At 32.7% G+C, this 25308-nt stretch overlaps 1 protein-coding gene across 3 annotated transcripts; it reads right to left on the bottom strand.

Moving 5' to 3' along the window:
- Positions 1 to 2078: 2078 nt before the first annotated feature.
- On the bottom strand, positions 2079 to 25154 carry LOC139513892 (peroxisomal carnitine O-octanoyltransferase-like). 3 transcript variants are annotated; one of them, XM_071302836.1, is made up of 16 exons: positions 25055 to 25154; positions 21966 to 22096; positions 19850 to 19974; positions 19181 to 19362; positions 18300 to 18427; positions 17747 to 17952; positions 17365 to 17478; positions 13173 to 13274; positions 10081 to 10164; positions 8918 to 9025; positions 8202 to 8332; positions 7571 to 7694; positions 6950 to 7028; positions 5751 to 5844; positions 4888 to 5007; positions 2079 to 4435 (listed from the first exon to the last, which is right to left on the bottom strand). In XM_071302836.1, exons 2-16 carry the CDS (start codon positions 22093 to 22095, stop codon positions 4300 to 4302), a joined length of 1863 nt encoding a protein of 620 aa, XP_071158937.1. In that variant the 5' UTR covers position 22096; positions 25055 to 25154; the 3' UTR covers positions 2079 to 4299. The 3 variants fall into 3 exon arrangements, with proteins under 3 accessions (XP_071158937.1, XP_071158936.1, XP_071158938.1); XM_071302835.1 differs by lacking the exon at positions 10081 to 10164 and adding an exon at positions 9970 to 10053; XM_071302837.1 differs by lacking the exons at positions 2079 to 4435; positions 4888 to 5007; positions 10081 to 10164 and adding exons at positions 5308 to 5482; positions 9970 to 10053.
- Between the last annotated feature and the right edge of the window lie 154 nt (positions 25155 to 25308).

The following is a 25308-nucleotide window of genomic DNA, read 5'->3' as shown; positions in this document are numbered from 1 at the left end:
TAGGATCCAAAATTCCAAAAAGTTGTGCCAAATACGGCTAAGGTAATCTATGCCTGGTATAAGAAAATCCTTAGTTTTTAAAAAAACTCAAAGTTTTGTAAACAGGAAGTTTGTATAAAATGACAACATTAATGATATTCATGTCAACACCGAAGTGTTGACTACTGGGCTGGTGATACCCTCGGGGACGAAACGTCCACCAGCAGTGGCATCAACCCAGTGGTGTAAATAGTTATCAAAGGTACCAGGATTATAATTTATTACGCCAGACGCGCGTTTCGTCTACATAAGACTCATCAGTGAAGCTCATATCAAAATATTAATTAAGCCAAACAAGTTAAATGTTGAAGAGCAATTAGGATCCAAAATTCCAAAAAGTTGTGCCAAATACGGCTAAGGTAATCTATGCCTGGTATAAGAAAATCCTTAGTTTTTTAAAAAACTCAAAGTTTTGTAAACAGGAAGTTTGTATAAAATGACCACATTAATGATATTCATGTCAACACCGAAGTGTTGACTACTGGGATGGTGATACCCTTGGGGACGAAACGTCCACCAGCAATGGCATCGACCCAGTGGTGTAAATAGTTATCAAAGGTACCAGGATTATAAAAGTGGTTAACCATATCTTGGTTCATATTATAAAGATATCAGTATTTAAGAAATAGAAAGAAAAACACAGAAGGAGTTAAATAGAAAATGTGTCAAATTGTTTGGTAGTTGTTGAGAAAATTGTGACAGAAATGTGTCAAGGACCGAGATCCCCATTGATTGATAGATAGAACAAGAGTGCACACGCTGAAATGTCTCGCCTTCTATACTAATCATTGATATTATGTTGATAGTCCCAAGTATAAAGCTTAGTTTTATTACAACTGTCACATAAACTTAACATTAACCAAGATACTTAAACAAAGACCAATGAACCTTGAAAATGAGGTCAAGGTCAGATGAACCATGCCAGGCAGACATGTACAGCTAACAATGCTTCTATACAACATATATAGTTGACCCATTACTTATAGTTTAAGAAAAATAGACCAAAACACAAAAACTTAACACTGTGCAATGAACCGTGAAAATGAGGTCACGGTCAAATAAAACCTGCGAGACTGACAAAGATCATAAAATATTTCCATACACCAAATATAGTTGACCTATGGCATACAGTATTAGATAAAAAGACCAAAACTCAAAAACTTAACTTTGACCACTGAACCATGAAAATGAAGTCAAGGTCACATGACATCTGCCCGCTAGACATGTACACCTTACCATCATTCCATACAACAAATATAGTAGACCTATTGCATATAGTATGAGAAAAACAGACCAAAACACAAAAATTTAACTATAACCACTGAACCATGAAAATGAGGTCAAGGTCAGATGACACCTGCCAGTTGGACATGTACACCTCACAGTCCTTCCATACACCGAATATACTAGCCCTATTGCTTATAGTATCTGAGATATGGACTTGACCACTAAAACTTAACCTTGATCACTGATCCATGAAATGAGGTCGAGGTCAAGTGAAAACTGTCTGACAGACATGAGGACCTTGCAAGGTACGCACATACCAAATATAGTTATCCTATTACTTATAATAAGAGAGAATTCAACATTACAAAAAATTTAAACTTTTTTTTCAAGTGGTCACTGAACCATGAAAATGAGGTCAAGGACATTGGAAATGTGACTGACGGAAACTTCGTAACATGAAGCATCTATATACAAAGTATGAAGCATCCAGGTCTTCCACCTTCTGAAATTTAAAGCTTTTAAGAAGTGAGCTAACACCGCCGCCGCCGGATCACTATCCCTATGTCGAGCTTTCTGCAACAAAAGTTGCAGGCTCGACAAAAACCAGCATACCCCTTCTTTAAGGAGTGTAGGTATGAAAATAGGCCTCCTTACTTCCTACCAAATGAGATATCCCGGTTGGAAAGTATCACTATTCTGTAATGGACCAAAAACACTCTGTGATGACGATTTAGACAACTATGGGAGAAAAGTAAAATTATATCTCACTTTCATCATATTTCCTTCCAAAATTTATCTAAATTAAAAAAAAGCAAAGGGCTGATCATTTTATTTTAAAATATTTTGAATTTGTACATAATAAAATTAATTGCATTGTCAGTTGCTATAAAATATCTAACTAAAAAACATTATGTTTAAATGAATATAAATTATACAATAAATCACATTAAATGCACCAAAATACAGCCATTTACAATCCAATAAAAAATATTAAAGCTGAATCAATCATTTCAATATAAATTTGAACAGCATTACAGAGTCTACATAATATATGTCAACAACCTTATTGCTATCGGTGCTGTTACAAAGTCTACATACTATATTTCAACAACCATATTGCTAGATTACCAATGCTGCTCTTTTATACCAACATTTTAAAAGGAACAATTCAAAGACTTTGCTTCAACAGTTTTTATTGATTTTCACTTTGAAACAATCCCTTTTGATGTTGGAGCTTCCAACATTTATACACTGGTTTCCAGACTGAGTTAGATATTCATGTTATATCAGTTATTCTATGCAATATTCATAGATTGTATTTCTCAGCTACAATCTCATTGAAGGGTGACAGCCCTGAAATGAGATGTGGCCTAGAAACATCGTCTGAAAGACCATTGATAATCTGTTTATTGCTATTTATTCCATAATGTTGTGATGTTTACATTGAAAATGGAATTTACACCTTTAGTTTCTAGCGATAGTTTTCTATCTAAAGCCGTTAGCATGATATGAAAAACAAAAATAAAAAAAACTTATCAAAGAGAAAATACACAAAATAGCAATAAAGTAATTCTAGGAAATATTAAAGAAAATCAGAAAATCAGGAGAATAAACAAATAATTTTCCAGACCAATTTTTGATTTATTGCTTAATTATGCTTTTTTATTTCTGGAATATGATTAAAGAAGACTATCAGTTAAAAACTGACACAAATAATTATCATAATTGTTATCGTGAAACATTCATGGAAGAATTTGAAATTCATTCTTTATTTAGGTTATTTCCACGCATGTTACCCCACTTTTACCCCCTGATACCAAAATGAAATGCATTTTCAGCACAAAAATACTGCAATCAAATATGAGTTATTTCAAAAGAGTTATCAAATTTTATGACATTACAACCCAAAAAAAATGACGAATGAAAATCACAAAATAAGTCAGAATTCAACAAGAGTCATAATAAAATATGCTTTACTTTTGTTTCTTACAAAACAAGGTAGTCTCCCTTTTCTCAATTAAAACAATAAATACATATCACTGAATTGATAAAAAATATTGAATAAAAGTACACTCATTAAAACTATATTTACTTAATTCTTAAAGACATGGAATGTTGTTTGCCATAAAAATACAAAATAACTTTGGTATTAGAGAAGAGTAAAAAAAAATACTTTCTATGTGAAGATACAAAAATTACAGTTTCTTAAATAAATGCTCAACAATATCATTACTTGACAAAAAACACAGAGAACATCAAACGGAGGTAATTTACTAATGAAATAACCCTGAGCAATATTGTCTCTTGCCAATAATCAGAAAATTCATTTATCAATTAAAGGAACACAAATGTTATTTCTTATCTTAAAAAAACCAAACAATTGAATGACTATGGATGATTAATTATCATTTCCCAGCAGAAATTAATTGCTTACATCCACTTCATTTGAACTTTGGATAGTTTATATTAAGTAAACAGTAACAAATTAATCAATTCTTAATTATGCATGGTTAATTGATTTCAACAGTTTGTGGAACAACCAACATATTACTTTTATATAAACAATCTAAGGAATGGATTCCAAACGATTTCTATGGTAGCAATGCGATACAAAAAAGTAATATAAAAGTGCAGATTTTGAAATATGATTTGAAAGGGGACCAGCAAATAGTTAACCCTTATCCTCACAGGATATTTATGGCACATATACCTCATACAAAATATCAAATTATGTTTGACAGAATAACATGCAATTGCTGTCCTTATCTCACAATTCTTTTATTTAAAAATTCCTGTTATTTCCTGGAAAGATGTCTGGCCCAAATTGAAAGATTTGTCTAATATTTACTCCTAGTATCTAAAATTATTATTGTATGGAACATCAAGTTTGTGATAATTAAAGTTGACTGCTTATTGGATTTATTCTATATAAATCTGTTTATCATATAATAATAACTATTTAGGCAGTGCCAGATAAGACACAACACATTATGAACAATGAATCCACAACACCTGTATCGAGCCAGCTAATATTTATAATTTAGCATGTGTTTGTTGGCCTTTTTCTATCATGTTTCCCATCTCTGTTAAACATTGGTGAACTTCATTCATAAACACAACAGAATCTGTTTCTTTACAACTTCTCCATGTTGTTACAACAGCAGCTATTCTGTAAATAATCATCAGATATGTGATTTCATTTGGTATTAGAATGCTTTCTATGATATAATCAGATGGATTTTATGCCGCTATTCTGTAAATAATCATCAGATATGTAATTAAATGTAGAACTAGAATGGAATAATGAAGTTGAGTTTAAACATGCTATATAGTAAACAAGATTAATTGTTTGATGTTAAGCCACTTTTAGCATTATTGGATATTTCGTGGCGTTCAAGTTTTTTTGGTGGAGGAATCCACAGTTCCAGGCTTCGACAGGAAAACAAATCAAACAATCATGGTTAATAAAGATTGGAGTTGAGCATATCTGCCACATGAATAGATTTGAACTCACAAACTCAGTATTAACAGAGTACCATGAAATAATATAGTGGTATTCACCACCAATATCAATCCTTTCCATAACCTTAGAATTAACACTTAAGCTTGATGTATACATACTGTTTGGGTTCCATGTGATAAAAACAACCATAACCATTTTCCACCATTGGAGCCACTCCACCATAAACTGTTGTATATCCTACAAAGCTTGTAGACAAGGCAAAGTTACCACCGCCACCACTGAAAATAAATAAAATAAGTGAGGACACACACAGATGTAGGCATTAGAACCATTTTACCATAAACTGTTGTATATCCTACAAAACTTGTAGACAAGGTAAAGTTACCACCCCCACCACTGAAAATGAACAAAAATAAGTGAGGACACAGACAGATGTAGGCATTAGAACCACTCTACCATAAACTGTTGTGTATCCTACAAAGCTTGTAGACAAGGCAAAGTTACCACTGCCACCACTGAAAATAAACAAAAATAAGTGAGGACACAGACAGATGTAGGCATTAGAACCAATCCACCATAAACTGTTGTGTATCCTACAAAGCTTGTAGACAAGGCAAAGTTACCACTGTCACCACTGAAAATAAACAAAAATAAGTGAGGACACAGACAGATGTAGGCATTAGAACCAATCCACCATAAACTGTTGTGTATCCTACAAAGCTTGTAGACAAGGCAAAGTTACCACTGCCACCACTGAATCTAGGTACACTTTAAATGTTGCGATCACATCTCTTTGTTTTGTTTTTTTGTAAAACTTAGATACTCTTTACACCAAAAATATTCTTGGTTTACATCTACATTTAGCATGTTTAGAGCATTTTTTTTTTTTAGATGTTATTGAAGTCTCATTCATTGTATAAAATCAAATACAGACAGAACTTTGAAATGTCTGCCTTTTTTGCATACTGTTAACTGTAACAGATGTAAATGCAGTCATATAGATGGAAGTCTTACAAAATACCTTTTAGTAAAAGCAGGATCAGTAAATAGTTGTGGAACAGGTAGTCCTTGTTCTCTTCCTAACAGGTATAGCCCTAGTAAATGTCGATCACAACCTAAAATTAAAAAAAATTAAAAATTACACATATATTTGTCACAGAAAAAGTAGGAACAGAATGTTTCACTATGCTTACAAGGTGTTCTTAATATAATATTGTAAGTCGTTAATGGACCAAATCAGAAAATTAAATTTTAACATACCATCTAGAAGCTAGATACATTACACCTAGGCTAGGATAGACATTTATCAGAGGAAAACAAATTTTAAGTAATTATCTTTCATAATGTAATAAAAAAGGTAGGATAGACTAAGACATCAAGATTTAATTTCATTTGAGCTAAATATGTAAATCCTTAAATCATAATCAAACAAAAAATACAAACAATACATTCCAGGATTTAAATGTCATTTTTGAAATTCGTTAAGAATTTCCTGATGTGCCTGATCATCTTGGATAGGCAAGGATTACGATCCTGTCCCCTCCTCTCCACCCTTGGCTGATTAGGCCAACATTTTTTTATTACAATGCTGAGCCTTCTAAAGGCAGACATAAGTCACTCCCATGTTGACTACACAATTCTTCACAAATGGCAGCACTTGAAATCTCTTCAGTGTGGAGGTGTAAAAACAATTGTGTCTATATAGTGTTCACAAATTTCCTAAAGCAGGACTCAAAATGTATGTTGACATTCCAAGATTTGGGTCAGCATTCTGTTCAAGAACAAAAAATTAAGTAAAGGCATAAACTACATCCAGCACTCATGTAAAACTGGCATTACAGTACACTTACTATAAGATTGATTAAGACCTTTAAAATTTGTCATTAAGATTTGTTGCACAATCAGCACATGGAACTTGTTTATTTACGTTTTTACATTTACAAGTTATCTTCTCAAAGGTGCTTTATGATAGGACACAGCCAGTTACAACTGTAATCCATAAAACCCTTACCATGTATATCCTAAATTCTCTATTATATCATCAAGGGTGGAGAGGTGGGGACTGGATTGTCATCCTTGGCTTGCAAAGACGTTGCCGGATGAACATGTTTGCCATGCATATCAACAATCAAAATCTTTAATGAAGATATCTTACAGTAGTTAATTTCCATGATTTTAAAAATTTGATAATAAATCTAGCACCTATAAAGTAAATCTTACCTTTGACTTCCTGTGCTTCACTCATCAATCTGTTATGTTTATTTGATGCTTTCAGATATAAATTATATTTTGTCTGTTCCTGGAAAAAAATATTTTCAAAACTATATTAAACATCTTTAATTTTTACAGTTTTATTTGACCTATTATCAGCTGTTCTCTACATGCTCCTCCATAGAAGTTTGTTTTCAAACAGGTTTTTAAAATAATGTTGTCAGTTATAATGATATTTTTGAACAAATGATTAAAAAGTACTGACTGTTCAAAAACCTAAATGCCTAATGTTGAATGTAAAGCTCCCAGTGAAAAAAAGAATGAAAATAGTTGTCCAAAGGGAGATAATTGATGGAGTATACAAGGGATTTATCAACACTTTAGTCGATGCTAGAAGGACAACTCAAGTGAATAAGATAATACATTCAAATATCTATAAAAAAAAACACTGTAAAATGTCAAGCAAGAGTGCACAAGCTGAAATGTCTCCCCTGCTTTACTGGCTATTGATTTTATATTAAATGTCTTAAAGATAAAAGTTTTATATAAGTATCAAATAAACTTATCATTTTTAAAAATCCATTACAATGAAGTCATATAGATTTTTATATACCGGTACAGATGACTTACGGAGGTATTTTTATTGCACATAGATTTACTCCATTCCAAAGCTTCAGTTGTACAACTCCTCATTGTCTCTGTACGTCCATTATAAAATCGTCTTATTGTTGCTGTTTCATATGTTGGCCCAGGTCTGAAATGTAAGTTTTGTTATCAACAAAAGAAGATATTTAAGAAATTGGTTCCCATTGAAAAATAGAATTGAAACTTTGCATTTATATAAAAAACTACAAAATTACATGGGCCATGAATTTAATTTTTGTGTATTTTATAGTAAGTGTACTGTAATTCTAGTGGTGCAAGTATGTTTAGATGTATTTTATGTCTACACTTACTTTTTGTGTATTTTATAGTAAGTGTACCACCAGTTGTACATGTGTGCTGGATGTAGTTTATGCCTATACTTACTTTTTGTGTATTTTGTAGTAAGCGTACTGTAATGCTAGTTGTACATGTGTATCTGGATGTTGTTTATGCCTATACTTACTTTTTGTGTATTTTGTAGTAAGCATACTGTAATGCCAGTTGTACATGTGTATCTGGATGTAGTTTATGCCTATACTTACTTTTTGTGTATTTTATAGTAAGTGTACCGCCAGTTGTACATGTGTATCTGGATGTTGTTTATGCCTATACTTACTTTTTGTGTAGTTTGTAGTAAGCGTACTGTAATGCTAGTTGTACATGTGTATCTGGATGTAGTTTATTTCTGCGTAAATATGTCTTTCCATATTTTGTATAAAACTTTGCATTACACTGCAGATTGTCGGACTAAAAAAGAAATATCAAATTAAAATCTGTCTGACTAAAATAGAAATATCAAATTAAAATCTGTGCTCCACTGCAGATTGTCTGACTAAAATAGAAATATCAAATTAAAATCTGTGCTTCACTGCAGATTGTCTGACTAAAATAGAAATATTAAATTAAAATCTGTGCTCATTCTTTAAAATATTTATAAAAAAAATACTCCCTTATTATAGAGCATCTACTTGACTCTCTTATCATAACAACTCCACTATTTTAGAGCCTATTCTCAACTCCCTTATTACAGAGCATTTTCTCAACATTTTTATCATAACAACTCCATTATAAGAAAGCATTTTCTCAACTACCTTACTATAGCAACTCCTTTATTATAGAGCATATTCTCAACCCCCTTATCCCCTTATAACAACTCCCTGATTATAGAGCATCTATAGAACCTTCATTATCCTCCTATCAACTTTAAACAACAAAATTTGGATCCTCAGTTTCTGAATAGAATAAAATTTAAAAAGTAGCACTCAGGCAATATATTTTTTTCTCATCTTAGTGAGTTTTCATAGCCCGTTCATCTTACACAACAATACTTACTACTTGTTTATGGTCAATTTTAGCTTTGATTATATTATCTCTAATAACATCATCTACATGGAATATAAGTTGTATAGGTTCTTGTAAATCTCTTTTTGTAGTACTTCCCTGTAAGAGAAAACATGTATAGCAAGTCTCACTGGTTATAAAATGTAAATTATCAGTTTCGGCCTGTCGAAGGTAAACATTGCTACCAAACAATCAGTCTCACTGGTTATAAAATGTAAATTATCAGTTTCAGGCCTGTCGAAGGTAAACATTGCTACCAAACAATCAGTCTCAATGGTTATAAAATGTAAATTATTAGTTTCGGCCTGTCGAAGGTAAACATTGCTACCAAACAATCAGTCTCACTGGTTATAAAATGTAAATTATCAGTTTCAGGCCTGTCGAAGGTAAACATATGCTACCAAACAATCAGTCTCACTGGTTATAAAATGTAAATTATCAGTTTCAGGCCTGTCGAAGGTAAACATTGCTACCAAACAATCAGTCTCACTGGTTATAAAATGTAAATTATCAGTTTCAGGCCCGTCGAAGGTAAACATATATATGCTACCAAACAATCAGTCTCACTGGTTATAAAATGTAAATTATCAGTTTCAGGCCTGTAGAAGGTAAACATATGCTACCAAACAATCAGTCTCACTGGTTATAAAATGTAAATTATCAGTTTCAGGCCTGTAGAAGGTACCTTCTCAAATTGCCTGATAAAGTTTTTCCCTAGAGGTCTTTTAAAAGTTATTTTCTGTTTCTTTGAAGGGCACAAATATTTTCCATATTCTCCTATCATCCCTTTACTCCTCAAGGTTTACTCCAAAATCCAAATAAGTAAAAAAAATTCTTTAAACTCCTTTGCAATGTCCATTGTTAAATATCAGTGTTTATAAAAACCATTGTTACCCTGTCTCTGACATATCAGCCTCTTGGTGTGTAATTGGTTATTTGATATAGTGTCTACATTGCAAAACTATGCATGGTAAACTTCATTTAACCTTTAATTTATAAAGTGATTCTCAAACAGGATTGATAGGAGCCAAATCAAACCATACCTGCCATTTTCCTTTATTTTTAGCAATAAACAGGTCATTATAATATGTACTGGCTACAAGAACCATTGCATCCACTGGTGTGTGCTATAAATAGAAACATAAAACAATTACCTGCCAATGTCCTTTAGTTTTGCATACAAGCAGTTCAACATAAGACTTAAATACAATATAGACCATACCATCAGCAGGTGAGTGCTATAAATAGAAATATATCAACTTTACCATTAGATGATGTTGCTATAAATAGAAACATATCAACTATAACATCAGCAGGTGTGTTCTATAAATAGATTTCTCTAATTCTTCGTCAATTTATCCCTTTCTGCACCCATTGTATAAAAGAAATTTAATCAACTCTCAGTACTTCATTGGTTAAAATCTGATTATGTCGTTGAATTTTCTTGCTTTCCTCTGAATTTCCTATTGTGACGACATGAAAAAAAGCGACCATGTCTGATGATGTCACATAGAAAGAATACATCTTTTTGCAGATCATTCGAAAAGAAGGAATAAGTTTGCCTGCATAATGTTAGAAAATCATTAGAGAAACAGATTCCACCACCAAATCTTGTGTAATATGATATTTATCTACTCTCAACAGTTAAATTTTAAATATTTAAAACGCTCGGGCAAGCCTCGCGTTTTAAATTTGAAAATTTAACTGTCTGGAGTGGATAAATATCATATTGCACTCGATGCAGTGGTACAATCTATATCTATATATTCAGGGCCGTAACTACATTGAGGCAAATGAGGCAAATGCCTCATGTAAAAAAAAAAAAAAAAAAAAAAAGGTTGTTTTCATATCAAATTGTTTTCACAGAAAGAGTCTTGAAAGAAGCAAGTTCTCTTCACTCTCTGGTGTATCCCCTGGATGTTTTTCGTTATCCATGTTTCTATTTTCCTTTTAGTTTTCAGAGTTGATGGTCTATTGTTTGTACTTCTGTGTTCCGTGTTTGTCTTTTGTTCGTTTATTGTCCTACTTTATGACTATAGTCTGAGCGTTGATTTTCATTTGTAAACGTGGTTTTGCAATGTTGCATGTCCACCGATGTCCAGAATTGTGCGAGAAATATATTTTAAGAACATGCGATGCTACTCAGTGGACACAAAATACAATTGTCCTTTCTGCATGGATAATTGAAATTGATATCAAAGAATACAAAACAGTTTGTTTTATTGTAAATAAAACTAGATAGCTGACATGGTTTGAATTAAAGTAAGGTCACATATTTCCCGGTATCAAATAATTTGAAGAAAAAAAACAAGGTGTTGCCATATATGACCTTTTACATTGAAAGGTTAAACTTGCATTAAGTCGTGTTGAGACCCTTTAATAGACAATAAAGGAGTATGGGGACATAATCTCACACAAAATCAATGCATAGAAAAATACAAATGATCAATGGTCAAAGTTTGTGTTCCTGCTCTTCATCTTGATAGTTGCCGGATTGTCTTCAACAATACTTTTAAAGAAGCATTAATACCGTAAAAGATCGTAAAACAAGGTGAAGATGGTCCCTAGTGTGGACTTAAGTAGTACTAGTACTTAAAGTATAATACTGCAATGCCACTATATTTAAATCTAGTCATAAAAAAAATCACCAAAGTCTTATCACAATACAAGACAATAACAGACAGACGGATACGCTATTAATAATTATGAGAATTAGGATTTTTGCTTTATCCTACATATCGGTCCTTAATGTTGTCTCTAATACCTAAACGTCTTAAATTACAATGAATCTTTGTTTTTGCTTTGGGACCTGATTGTCCAAAAAAATATTTAAAAATTAATTAAGCCGTTTCAATGCAAGAAGAGTCTTGGAAACGCTCAGAATGCACGATTTTGCGTTATTTTTCTCAGCAAAGGCCCCCAGACGCCTCGCCCAAAATTTTTCGCCTCGCTACGCTCGGCTAAAAATATTTTGCCTCACTATTAAAAGAGGCTAGTTACGGCCCTGATATTGACAATACCATCAGCAGATTTGTGCTATAAATAAAACATAAATAAACTATACAATCAGTGATTGTGAGCAATAAACAATTAATTGCTTCGCTGAGCACAGCTGGATATGACTGCAGAGGTCAAACCCTGAACAGTTGGGTAAAAACATGGACACAATATTCGCACTTTATACAGGTATGAATTTGGATTGTAGTTAAATATTTGACACATAATAGGTTTCTGACACAGAATAACTGTAGTCACAGAACTTGAATTTGTTATGTGATTTGAATTCATAGTAATTGTTTTTGCTTTTGTGCAATACATTATGATTACGCATAAAAACAAATAAAAATATGAATCTGCTGAAGATAAACAAGAGAAGGTGTCCATGGGACATCATGTCCTGCTACAACTATCATGACTATCACATTTACATGTTTAAGTGTCAGAACTGTGAAATCAGGGTCAAAACAATAATTTGGTATACAAAATATTAATCTTCAAATCACAATTAACATGTGTACAAAGTGTTAATTTGAATTGGTTAGACACATTGCCTTAAAACTTTATCCCTGAGAATTTACTGGATTCATGACTTTAAATTTTCTGTTCAGAGAAACAATGAGATCAGGGTTAACAACTGTAATTTAGCAAGTAATTTTGAAATTTCACATCATAAATGAACATGTGCACCTGAAAACTGTGGAATACATGTATAGGATACCAGTAGGATATGTGTATAGGATACATGCAGGATATATGTATAGGATACAGGTAGGATATGGATAGAATACATGTATGATATGTATAGAATACATGTAGGATATGTGTAGAATACATTTAGGATACCTTGAATATGTGTTAGATACAATGTACATGTAGGATACCTGTGGATAACTGTTCTATAACTTTGGATACCTGTAGGATATGTATAGAATACATGTAGGATACCTTGGATATGTGTTAGATACATGTAGGATACCTGAAGGATACCTTGAATATCTACGAATACCTGTAAGATACCTGTAAGATACCTGTGGATACCCAGGATACATACACGATACTTTGGATACATGTAGGATACCTTGGATATGTTTTGGATACATGTAGGATATCTGTGGATAGCAAGGATACCTACAGGATACTTGAAGGATACCTTGGATGTCTGTTAGATACCTGTACAATTTCTGTGGATACCCAGCATACATACAGGGTACTTTGGATACCTGTAGGATACATGTTAGATACTTACATCACAGTTGGAACCTGCTGTTCCATTTTCAAAAAAGATAAGGTTGAGTGATTTATCAAACCATTTGTCAATCGGTGTTCCACCCAATGATTTTTGAAACAACTGAAATGATATATATTCTACATGATCAATAAAAACACTAAAGGAATCAATGTAACAAACAAACATTCAATCTCATTAGAAAAATCAGTATGAGCTTGAATACTACTTGAAATGTTTATGATGATACACAGCTTGGGTTCGTGTTTCTCAAACTGTCCTATTAGTAGATTCGGTCTGTGATACACTCCTAGAAAGGAGGAAATAACTCAGAGAAAAGGAAGACAACATGGAACACTGATTTTTAAAACATTTCTCTGTGGTGCTAGTTTGTAGCATTTTTTTTTTTTAAGTTTGAGTTAAGTTCTGTCTCTGTATGCTAAAGGTACTCCAAGAATGGAGGAAACAACTAAGAGAAGACAATCTAGAACTCTCAGATGATTTAAATTGTTTCTTGAGTGGTGCTAGTTTGTAGTATTTTTTTTCTATTGGTGTGAGTTTTGTCTCTGTGTGACACTGGTGCTCCAAGAAAGGAGGAATATACTATGAGAAGAAGAAAAACCTTATGATTAAAAACATTTCTTCGAGTTTGTTATATTTCTATTTTTTTTAAGTGGTGAGAGTCTCATAAAGTAATGCACCTTGTAATAATTATTGAGAGTGTTTGCCTAGTGCTAGATGGCTGTGGGCTGAGTGGTCATAAATTTAAGACAAATTGAATACAAAACCATTTATGCCTGCTTACAAAACATAGACAGTAAGGAACCAGCTACAGTCTTTGGTGTGTGTTTCCAGGGCTTTGTCAAGACTGTCTAACCCAAATCACTATCATAACCGTAAAAGACGCCATTTGCCAAATAACTTTGAATCTACTAAAAATTGTTGAACTGTTTAAACACGAGTAGATTATTTAAAAAAAAATAATTAGATTTAATTATTTACATTTTGATTAAGGTAATGTTTAAGTGTAAACTTAGATGGACTTAATCTGATATTGTCCGGAAAAGTATTTCAGGATCAAATAACTGATGGAAGAAAAGATTTCTGATAAAATGCTGTTCTACACTTTATATTCACATGTCATTCTTCAACTTGTGTCAGAGTTATGAATATCACTGGTATTAAAGAGATAATCGTAACTGCAATTACGATTATCCCAATATGGCGACGGTAGATATAGGTAAAATCTTTACACTCATTTTTCTTAATTGTAGCATGTTTTTGTCAATAGTTACTCAGCTGCAAGGTTTATCTATACCATTTCATCATATTTGAATCGTAACGGTGCACTGGAATTGTCTAAGCGCTTTGAAAATAGCCGTTGAAAAATTCGGGATGATAATCATAACTCGGAAAAAAGATAATCGTAATTATGGTATTCAAAAATAAAAAAAATAATCGTAACTGGAAACTGTTTTATTGATATTGACACTAAAAACGTATATCTGATAGCATATTATGAAATTACGGCGATGAATTATTTACGAAACGTCCCAACATCTTATGACATTTCTTTTTATGCATATATAATTAATTGTTCTTATGAAAACAGCTACATGCTAGTATATTATAAAATTGGAAGGGTGAACAAGCTTCAAGAAATTTGGAAATGGGAAAACACGAACTTTGTTGATATACAGAAATTTATTAAACTAGGTATGCCACAAAATATGTGAATGAGCGATGGAAATTATGATACATGACAATAATTGTCAGGCGACACGCATGTGTCACCTTACATCAGATTTCTGATTAAGACAGTAAACAAAAAATAATTTATCCTGAAGTAAATAGTAAATATAGTTAATATTGTTTAAATTATTTTATTGTAGGTGGTTATATGTGCTATTTCTGCCCCCGGGAAGCCACTGCTGATTTAATTCTAGAACATACCCTATTATGCCATAACGAAGTAGGAAAGACATTTAGTATTCGTCAAAAACCGTTTGACGAGAAATTAGTGGCTACAGTTTTCATGTCACTTCGATCATTTTTCATGGATGATATCACAACTTAAAAGTTATGATGAACAAGGGATAACTTTGAAAAGTGTTTTACAGTGTCATTTCTTTTATAGCTGACTATGCGGTATGGGCTTTGTTCATTGTTGAAGACCGTACGGTGACCTATATTTGTTAATTTCTGAGTCATGTTGGTCTCTTGTGGAAAGTTGTCTCATTGGCAAACATACCACATCTTTTTATTCATATTAGCTACTTCATGACTGTCACTGAAATTTCAGTATCTCAGATATAAACTATAAACAACACAAATTCAATTTTGAATTATGATAATATGACATCCTTAAAACATTTAATGCTATATAAGACTAGAGAATGTTTGGCCCTAAATGGGATTCTTTGTGTATTATGAAATTAAGTAACGTGGAGTTCATTGACAAACATGGATTTGTGTTCTTTTATAGTTTGGCCAAAAGCCCGAAAATCAAAAAATAAAATTGATGTAGCTTTAAATTTTCTTACAAGAAATACTTATTCAAAGAATGACTGCAAAGATGAGAATAAAATAACGCACATTCCGCAAAATTAGAAACAAACTTATTAAAAATTCATAAATACTCGGTATATGAAAAGTATGCTGCATACATATGCATGGAAGATATTGTAGAGAAAAATATTGAAGGTACTAAACAAGGAACATTTTTGTATTTGCATACTTGCCATATGATTAGTACTTTTCTATTAAATGAAAATATAAATTAGCCTTTCCTAATTTTCATGCATTTTTCTGAAGCACAAAATATTTGTTTTAAAATCTATAAAAATCTTTGTAATTAAACCAGTTCCGACTGTGATAATCTACATGTTTGGCCCTTTGATGTAATTTATCAATATACATATTTGTGGGTTTTTTTTCGTCTGTCAAATGCTTCGTAAGACTATAGGTAAGGCTAATAAAAACAAAAAATAAAAGTAACAATAAACAAAAGTAACAATAAACAAAAGTAACAAAAAACAAAAGTGACAATAAACAATAGTAACAATAAACTGGTAACTATTCTAGATCCTTTACCATCCACACTGTTTAAAGAAACGTCCTAAAATACATGGGAATTTGATCAAAACATTTGAATTTAATTTTTAAAATCATATATCAGTATAAAATAGAAAAAAGTGAATCCAAAGGAAAAATATGGACGGCTGAATTTCTTGATAAGAACTAAATCATCAGCGTATAACAGATATGATATATCATTATCATTTAACTTGGGTGGTTCACATGTTGAGTCAAAAATAGATGGTAAATCATTAATATATAAAGAAAATAATGTAGGGCTTAAAATACACCCTTGTTTTACCCCAACTGAGGAATTAAAAAAATCAGTGATACCTTCCGAGATCTTTACCAAGTACAAAACCTCTTTATACATATCTTTCATTATACTAAAAAAAGGGACCATCTATGTTGTAATAAGACAATTTGTAAAAGAGGGCATCTCTATTAATAGTATCAAATGCCTTCCTGAAATCAATGAAACAGGCATATATCTTTTTTGACATATGAAAATGTGGTATACGTGACTTTCATTTTGAGCAATGAATTGAAAGGATTGCACTTTTGGAATATGGGATATAGCTAATCCATCCTTTTTCTCATCAATTAGAGATATATAGGTAAATTTATCCTAGATATTAACCTGTAAGTTTCTTCATTTATTTTTATATGCGTTAATGTCATCGTTTAACAGGGCATTTACATTTTTTACACACAAAATACCATTGAAATGCTGAAAGACACATTTATTATGTTTCAGTTACTATTATCATATAAAGAAAATTACGATTATCAAAGAAGAAAAATACCATAGAGTTACGATTATCATCCTGAATTTTTCAACGGCTATTTTCACAGCTCTTAGACAATTCCAGTGCACCGTTACGATTCAAATATGATGTAATGGTATAGATAAACTTTGCAGCTGAGTAACTATTGACAAAAACATGCTACATTTAAGAAAAGCGAGTGTAAAGATTTTACCTATATCTACCGTCGCCATATTGGGATAATCGTAATTGCAGTTACTATTATCTCTTTAATACCAGTGAATATTAAACAATTACTGAGAGATTATCCCTCAACAATTGTTTAAAGCAGATCAATTGATAAACTAAGGATCAAGCAGGGAACTTACTTCAACTTCACTAGTAGGGTTGGCATCATCTAAAGTTACAACACATATTGCAGTCTCAATGGTCTTAAGATAATGAAAATTTTCTGGATGTAAAGCCATCAATCTGCTCCTCATCTGTAAAGTATAAAACAACACCTATAGTAGACGTACTTAGGAGCTGGTGTCCCTCACATGGATCTGTAAGCATTTTCAACTACCGTTACTCTCCAACATTAAAGACTAAAATATCATTCAGGAATAACATTATCTTTTTTGTTAATCTTGTTGAGCTGATTAATTTTTGTACTGTTTACCGGTACTCTCTACCTAATTTGCAAAAGTTGGGTAAAATTCATTATTAAAGGGCTAAAACTCCTAGTCCTGGGGTAAATTCTTTCCTTACCTCTGCCCAGGGAGTTCTTTCGAGTGCTGTTAGTGCCCCTACACCTTGACCCTGTGGATGTGTCTTGCAGAAATCCTTGATTTTTTGTAACTGTTGACTTATTTCTGGAGGAGTTAAAATGTCATAATCTTCATCAACACAATCAAATGTAAATATCCTCTCCTTGTACATCAGAACAGCATGTCTAGGGGTGTCTCCTTGTGATTCTAAAAGTAGATATCTAATTATAACTTTTTGACAATTATCATAATTGAGTTCAAAATTTAAGGATACAAGAAGCTGAATTTACTCAAAGTAACTCAAATGAAGTTTATAAACAGTACAATAACCATCAACATTTGAGTTTAATACCTTTTCCTGTATTTAATACAAAATATGAAATAATTCAAAAGAGAAAACAAACAGCTTGATTTATATGAAATTCTACTCCTATGCTCTGTATATAGTTTCTTTTCCTTGCAGATCTGTTTAAGAGTTGAAAAATCATTTTAGCTGACATCTGCATGCCATTAATGCTCAGGTGATGTAGTTCAGAGTTTCTCCCGTGACATACCTGTTTTAAAGTTGAAGGACAAATGATCAACATGAACCCCTGGTATTCTACAGGTACTGTATGCTCTGAGGAATTGGTTCATACACATTTTGTTTCCTTTACTGTCTTTATCTATTCTTAATTTTTCTCTGAAAAAAAGAATAATATATTAACAGGAATCATAAAAAAAATATAGAATACATCAACCACTAGCACCTGACGCCTCAGAATTTTTAATACAGAATATTCCCAATACATCAACCACTAGCACCTGACTTCTCAGAATGTTTAATATAGAATATCCCCAATACATAAACCACTAGGACCTGACTCCTAAGAAAAATACAGAAAACATCAACCACTAGCACCTGACTCCTTAGAATTTTAAATACAGAATGTTCATGTCAGTACATCAACCACTTGAACCCAACTTCTCAGGGAAAAAAATACAGAATACCACCAGTACATCAACCACTATCACCCAACTTCTCAGAAAAAAACAAAATACCCCGATACATCAACAGCTATCACTAAACTCCTCAGAAAAACAAGAATGTGTCCATAGTACACTGATCATTTTTTATGTTCACTGGACTGTGAAATTGGGGTCAAAAACTACCTTGACCACCAAAAACCTTCAAACTAAAGCGGTAAAGACAGAGAGATGAACAGAAGGACTGATGAACACAGACAAAAAAGAACATGCTGCCACTAGGTGGGCCATACAAATTTTAGTATATATGAAAATATTTTTTAACATCTTTTTAAAATTTTTATTATCGATTAAGATCTGTTTCTTAAATCATGTTACATACTTATGCTTGCATGTTGTTTTTTATATTCATTTTACAAGATTTCAGTATTAAAAGGTTAATTCTTTTATAATTGTGAAATTAACATACTGTCTAACCAACTGCCAGAATTTTAGTGATGAATGCAAAATCATGCCAGCTCTGTGAATTTGTGTGCCTGCCTTTGGTGGGTAGACATGGTGAATATATGGTCCAGGTCCACCAAAGTTAACATGAGGTGCCACTGGGTATCGACCCTCTAAGTAAGCAGCTGAATCCCACCAACTTTCCAACTGAAGAATTAAATAATCAGCCATTTATATCCAATTCGTCCATAAAACAATAAAGTTAATAATTAAGTAACCTTAGTATTGATGATGAAGTTCTTTACAGATATTTCTTACTATAGAGTCTTGTCATGCCCAAGCAGTAAAATAAAGCTGTAGTAAGGCAAAGAACAAAATATGGGTGGGGAGGAAAAAAACAAATAATTAATGGGTATTATTTCGATAATAGGTGATACAAAATGAACAAGGATAATGTCTCATTGGCAATTATGTCACATCTTCTTATAGGCCTGGTCCAAATTTACCTTCTCTTAACATCAGTTACAATAAGACAGTTTTTATAAATTGTACATGATGAATGTAATTTTAAAACTCAGGACAAGAATTCAGGGAAGATCCAAAAACTGATGAAATAAATATTGATATTTTACATAAACTGTTATAAATCAAAAAGTTTAAGTGTAAATCCTAATATAATAGGCCTTTTACATACCCAATTTCTAGAGTGTTTAGCCTTTTCTAAAAGCTCCTTGTGCAATTGTTTGCCAACACCAGATGCAAACTGTTGAACAATAAATTCTGTCTGTCTATATTGCTCTGGTGTTACGTGGGGTTTTACTGAAAAAGAAAATTATTTGCTATTAACGCACCAAGGGTCAGGTATAATTATAGAATGTTAATAAAATAGAGAATGTAAATGGGGAATGTGTCAAAGAGGCAACAACCCAACCAAAGAGCAGAACAAAAACATCTGTCTAGTAAGTTTACTCAGATCATGCAGGGGGAATAACCCATCAGATAATAAATGACTACTCAAATCACATATACATGCAGGGGGAATAACCCATCAGATAATAAATATCTACTAAAATCACATACATGGAGGGGGAATAACCCATCAGATAAAAAATGTCTACTCAAATCACATACATGCAGGGGGAATAACCCATCAGATAAAAAATGTCTACTCAAATCACATATGTACATGGAGGGGGAATAACCCATCAGATAATAAATATCTTTATCATATACTTAGCATTAATATGATAGCTTTTGCATATGCGTAATGGGCGGAAGTGCACAAGCCATATCTTCCCACCCGGGCTGATAACCCATATCAAGTGCCTCTCGTGCAAAAAACCCATATCAGTGCCTCTCGTGCAAGTTACTTCCAATGTTTCCGGTATCGGTTGTTTACTTTTCCATTGTGACGTCAGATGTTTTTTTATGACGACGTCAAAATTTACGGGAACTTTTGTGGGGATAGTTTAATACTTGCTAACAAATGCCATTGACAATTATGAATCATTTTATAGTACAACAAACATGGAGTAGTAATGATCGCAAAACTCTTCCAAATTTTCAATGTTTCAAAATGCCTCTATAGGAAATGTTACCATAAATATATAAGGAGTATAATGCTGTTGTTGGACAACTATAGTATATTTGATTCATAATTTTAATTTTCTTTATAAAATGTTTGACTGTTTTAGTTATTGCATTAGTTTATTTGCCTTACATAAAACTATTGTCGGAAGTATATGATAAAGCGATTAATACATGGCCTTTTCCATATCAGCCTGGGTATCATCCTGAGACCCATATCAGCACCTCGACTCCGTCTCGGGCTGATATGGGGTCTCAGGATGATACCCAGGCTGATATGGAAAAGGCCATGTATTAATCTCTATATATTAGTCTTGCAGAAGTTGCAGTCAAAGCATTTTAAATCTTATTGTTACATCTTTCCATATAACAGTAACTATAATATCACAATCTTAGGCTTGAGTCAATGGTTATCTTTTAGGCCCCTCATCAAATGGGGACGTCCGATCAGGATAACAACTATATTATGACTGTCAAATATATGATGGGGAAACCTAATTACTAAGTCGCCAGAATCTAAGGGAGATAATCTTAGCTAATTACCCAGCATCTAAATATCTAACCAGTGTATGCCTAAGAACTGGTACAGGTAAGGGAGATAAACTTAGCTTTAACTCACCAAAATCTAAATATCTATATATCCAGTGTATGACTAAGATCTGGTACAGGTAAGGGAGATAATCCTAGCTATAACTCACCAGCATCTAAATATCTGTCCAGTGTATGACTAAGGTCTAATACAGGTAAGGGAGGTAATCGTAGCTATAACTCACCAGAATCTAAATATATGTCCAGTGCATGACTAAGATCTGGTACAGGTAAGGGAGATAATCCTAGCTATAACTCACCAGAATCTAAATATCTATCCAATGTATGACTTAGGTCTGGTACAGGTAAGGGAGATAATCCTAGCTATAACTCACCAGAACCTAAATATATGTCCAGTGCATGACTAAGATCTGGTACAGGTAAGGGAGATAATCCTAGCTATAACTCACCAGAACCTAAATATATGTCCAGTGCATGACTAAGATCTGGTACAGGTAAGGGAGATAATCCTAGCTATAACTCACCAGAATCTAAATATCTATCCAATGTATGACTTAGGTCTGGTACAGGTAAAGGAGATAATCCTAGCTATAACTCACCAGCATCTAAATATCTGTCCAGTCTACGACTAAGGTCGAATACAGGTAAGGGAGATAATCGTAGCTATAACTCACCAGAATCTAAATATCTGTCCAATGTATGACTAAGGTCTGGTACAGGTAAGGGAGGTAATTTATCCTGATTACTGAATGTCTTCTCTTCAGTTGTACTATATATCAGGTCTGGATCTAAGTTACCTGCCATTCTACAAATAAACATTACAATAAGAACTTTTTTTTCCCCTCCAAATCTATGCCACCTAGTTCATTAAGAAGAGAACATTATCGGGGCCTTTTATAGCTGACTATGCGGTATGGGCTTTGCTCATTGTTGAATGCCGTACAGTGATTGCAGCTTAACATTTTAAATACTCATAATTCTTTAAAACTTTTATAGAAAGATTGAAAATTCTTTTCATCATGTTTCTGTAAAAGTTTTGGGTTTTTAGTTTCAGACATTATATTACGTCATTAAGTCCTAAAATCTACATCAGTCATTGAGCATAGGGCTGCCCTGGACTATCTTAATTTGGATGAGCTCCATGTTATGACTTTACATTTAGATTATAAAAATTGTGATAAATAATGAGATGAATATATTTATGTAGGTACATGTAGGGAGAATATAAACTGAATGCTTGGAAAAAATCAAGATGTCACTAAAATATACTTTAAAGCCGTTTTAGTGGAGAATGGCCTGCTTTTTACGCTTAGCTGTATTTTCACCAAGCTAGCTCTTTACATGAAACAAAAAAATATTCTGCAAGAAGCTACATCATTAAAAGCATAAGCATAAAAGATTTATTTAAAGTCGGGTATAGTCATCTACCCAGACATTGGAATTCTGTGTTCAGGGTAATTTTCTGATTTTGCAGCCACAGATTGATCTAGAACTACAACAGTCATTAAGGTATTAAAAATTGACCAGCAGATGCTATTTCTTGTTTGATACAGTAATAGGGAGTTAAAGCAACTGCTCTACCATTTTTACACATCAAAAAGGAAATTGTAGTCCTAAATTACTTGATGTAACCTACATCATTTATAAGGATCAATATTAGTCCAAATAATTATGTCTAGAATGGCTTCTATAAAAAAAAAATCTGTGACGCCTTCCTATGACAAATTTTAGTTGAAAAAAAAAATAGCTTTTCAAGACGTCTTGTCAATTAGTAAAGTGGCATAGTAATAAAATAGCCTTTCTAGACATCATAATCATTTGCACTAGTGCCACGACCATAAAGGCAAAAAAAAATTTTAAATTGCATTTAGGGTCTCCTTGCACCTTCATCTATACCTAATACTTATTAACTTCAATATGTCGAAGATTACAAGAAGGCACATACTAGGGAAAAAAATAAAATCTAAACATGTTTACAAATATTTCAATTTTATTTTTTTTATTTTGTATATATATGTAACACTCAGAAACGTGTCCTTCCCCTCAAATGTGTCGGATTCCCCCAAACATGTCCACATCAACGTCACTGAACTGCAAAACATGTCAAGTTGAAAACACCGACAAAGCGTGTCATTTGTATAAACGCCCAAAACGTGTCCATTTCTCAACTAACCCCCAAATGTGTCCATAACACAAGCGTTATTTGGTTATTGCCATTTTATTAACATATACCGGTACTAATTTTACCATTTCATTAAAAATATAAATAAGGAATGTTTGTACTTTTTCAAACCGGCAGAATAAACTGGGTTAAAGTGGGGGGTGTCATTTCGGTTATGTCGTATGCAAATTGTAAGCAGACATGTTTAGTTACAACTATACAACTGTAAAAACATTAAAACTTGCAAAACTATTGTTCGCTCTAAATATGCATAAAGTACTTGCAACTGGAGACTACGTAATCAACAGTCTAAAGTTTATTTATACAGTACAAAATAAATTTGCAATTAAAACCAGCGTGGATCACATAAAAACCATATTCATAAAAAAAGAATCTATAAAACCTATGCAGAAATATTTGGCACTGGACGTTATGTCTCTTTAATGTGTGTCTTTAGTGATGCTTGGAAAATTTATTAAAAAACTGGATAACCAGTTTATAATTTGATGAGCTTTTGAAATACACACTAATTCAATTGGAGAACTACATGTATTGACAAAAGTGAATAAAAACACTGCTAAAAGCCCGCCATGCAATATTCGGATAAATGAAAAAGGCATTATCGGAGTTATAAGTACAAAATAATTTACAAAGTTAACAACTAATTCAACTCCAGAATAATGTGTGCTCTAAATGAATATGAAATACTTTCAACTGGACAATAAGCAAATTCAGTCAAAAGTTAATTAATAATTACTAATTAAATTTGCAATTATGATAATCATAAAAAATTACATTGACCTAACTAAATCTGATAAATACATGTAACAACTTCATCACCTGTGCATTGTACCCATAGGCACTTGTTTCTATCCATAGGAAGGTCGACTATCCATATAAATAGAATATAAATTCTATTTATATGGATATGGATAGTCGACCTTCCTAGTATGGATAGAAACCTTCCTATGGATAGAAACAAGTGCCTGTGATTGTACCCCATCATAGAATTGCAGTAAACATTATAAGCGATTTTATTTAGGCGATACATAAAACACGTGACATTCTGGCTTTAAATATTGGACACGCTTTCGGGAATAACAATTAGCACACAAGTTTGGGGGTTATAAAATCGGACACGTTTGGGGAATATTGAACATTACGGACAAGTTTAGGGAGAAAAGAAATGTTTGGGGGAATCGAACACGTTTGGGGGGAAGGACACGTTTGAGAGTGTTACATATATACTCATTATTAACATATTGAAGTTAATAAATATTAGGTAGATGTAGGTGACCGTGTAAGGAGACCCTAAACGCCTTATCGCTATTTTTCCGCCATTACTAGATATCACACAGGTTCCCGTAAATTTTTGACGTCACTAAACAAAATATCTGACGCCACAATGGAAAAGTGATTGCTGTATGCGTCAAAAGTTCAAGCGGTAGGGTCAGTCGGGATAATAGCGATAAGGTGTATTTAAAAATTTATTTGTTTTGCCTTTATCGTCCTTTATCGTCGTGGCACTGCCACTGACTGCCCTATGAAAACTTTTGCAATACATATTTTGCAGTAATGCTTTGAAAGTAATAATGAAATTACTCAAGGCACTGCGTTTTTCAAAATATATCAGTTGTGGCCACTTGTGTCTACTGGGTTGTTGTGATACAAAGTCCATTTCCGGTTAGTAGATTGCAATGCAATCATGTGAGATATTGTCGTCTGCAAATTTTTACAAGAATCTTACAAGTATAAATAGCTTTTTCATGTCAAAGAAGAGTTAATTCTTAAACTGGAAACGCTTACAAGACACTTCTGTTTCAAGCTACATTACAAAAGATTATCTCTTCTGAAAA

This window comes from Mytilus edulis, chromosome 2 (genome assembly GCF_963676685.1).
Source record: "Mytilus edulis chromosome 2, xbMytEdul2.2, whole genome shotgun sequence".
In the NCBI taxonomy this organism is placed as follows: Eukaryota; Metazoa; Mollusca; class Bivalvia; order Mytilida; family Mytilidae; genus Mytilus; species Mytilus edulis.
Note: the sequence above shows the minus strand (reverse complement) of the source record. Positions and strands in the feature narration are given on the sequence as shown.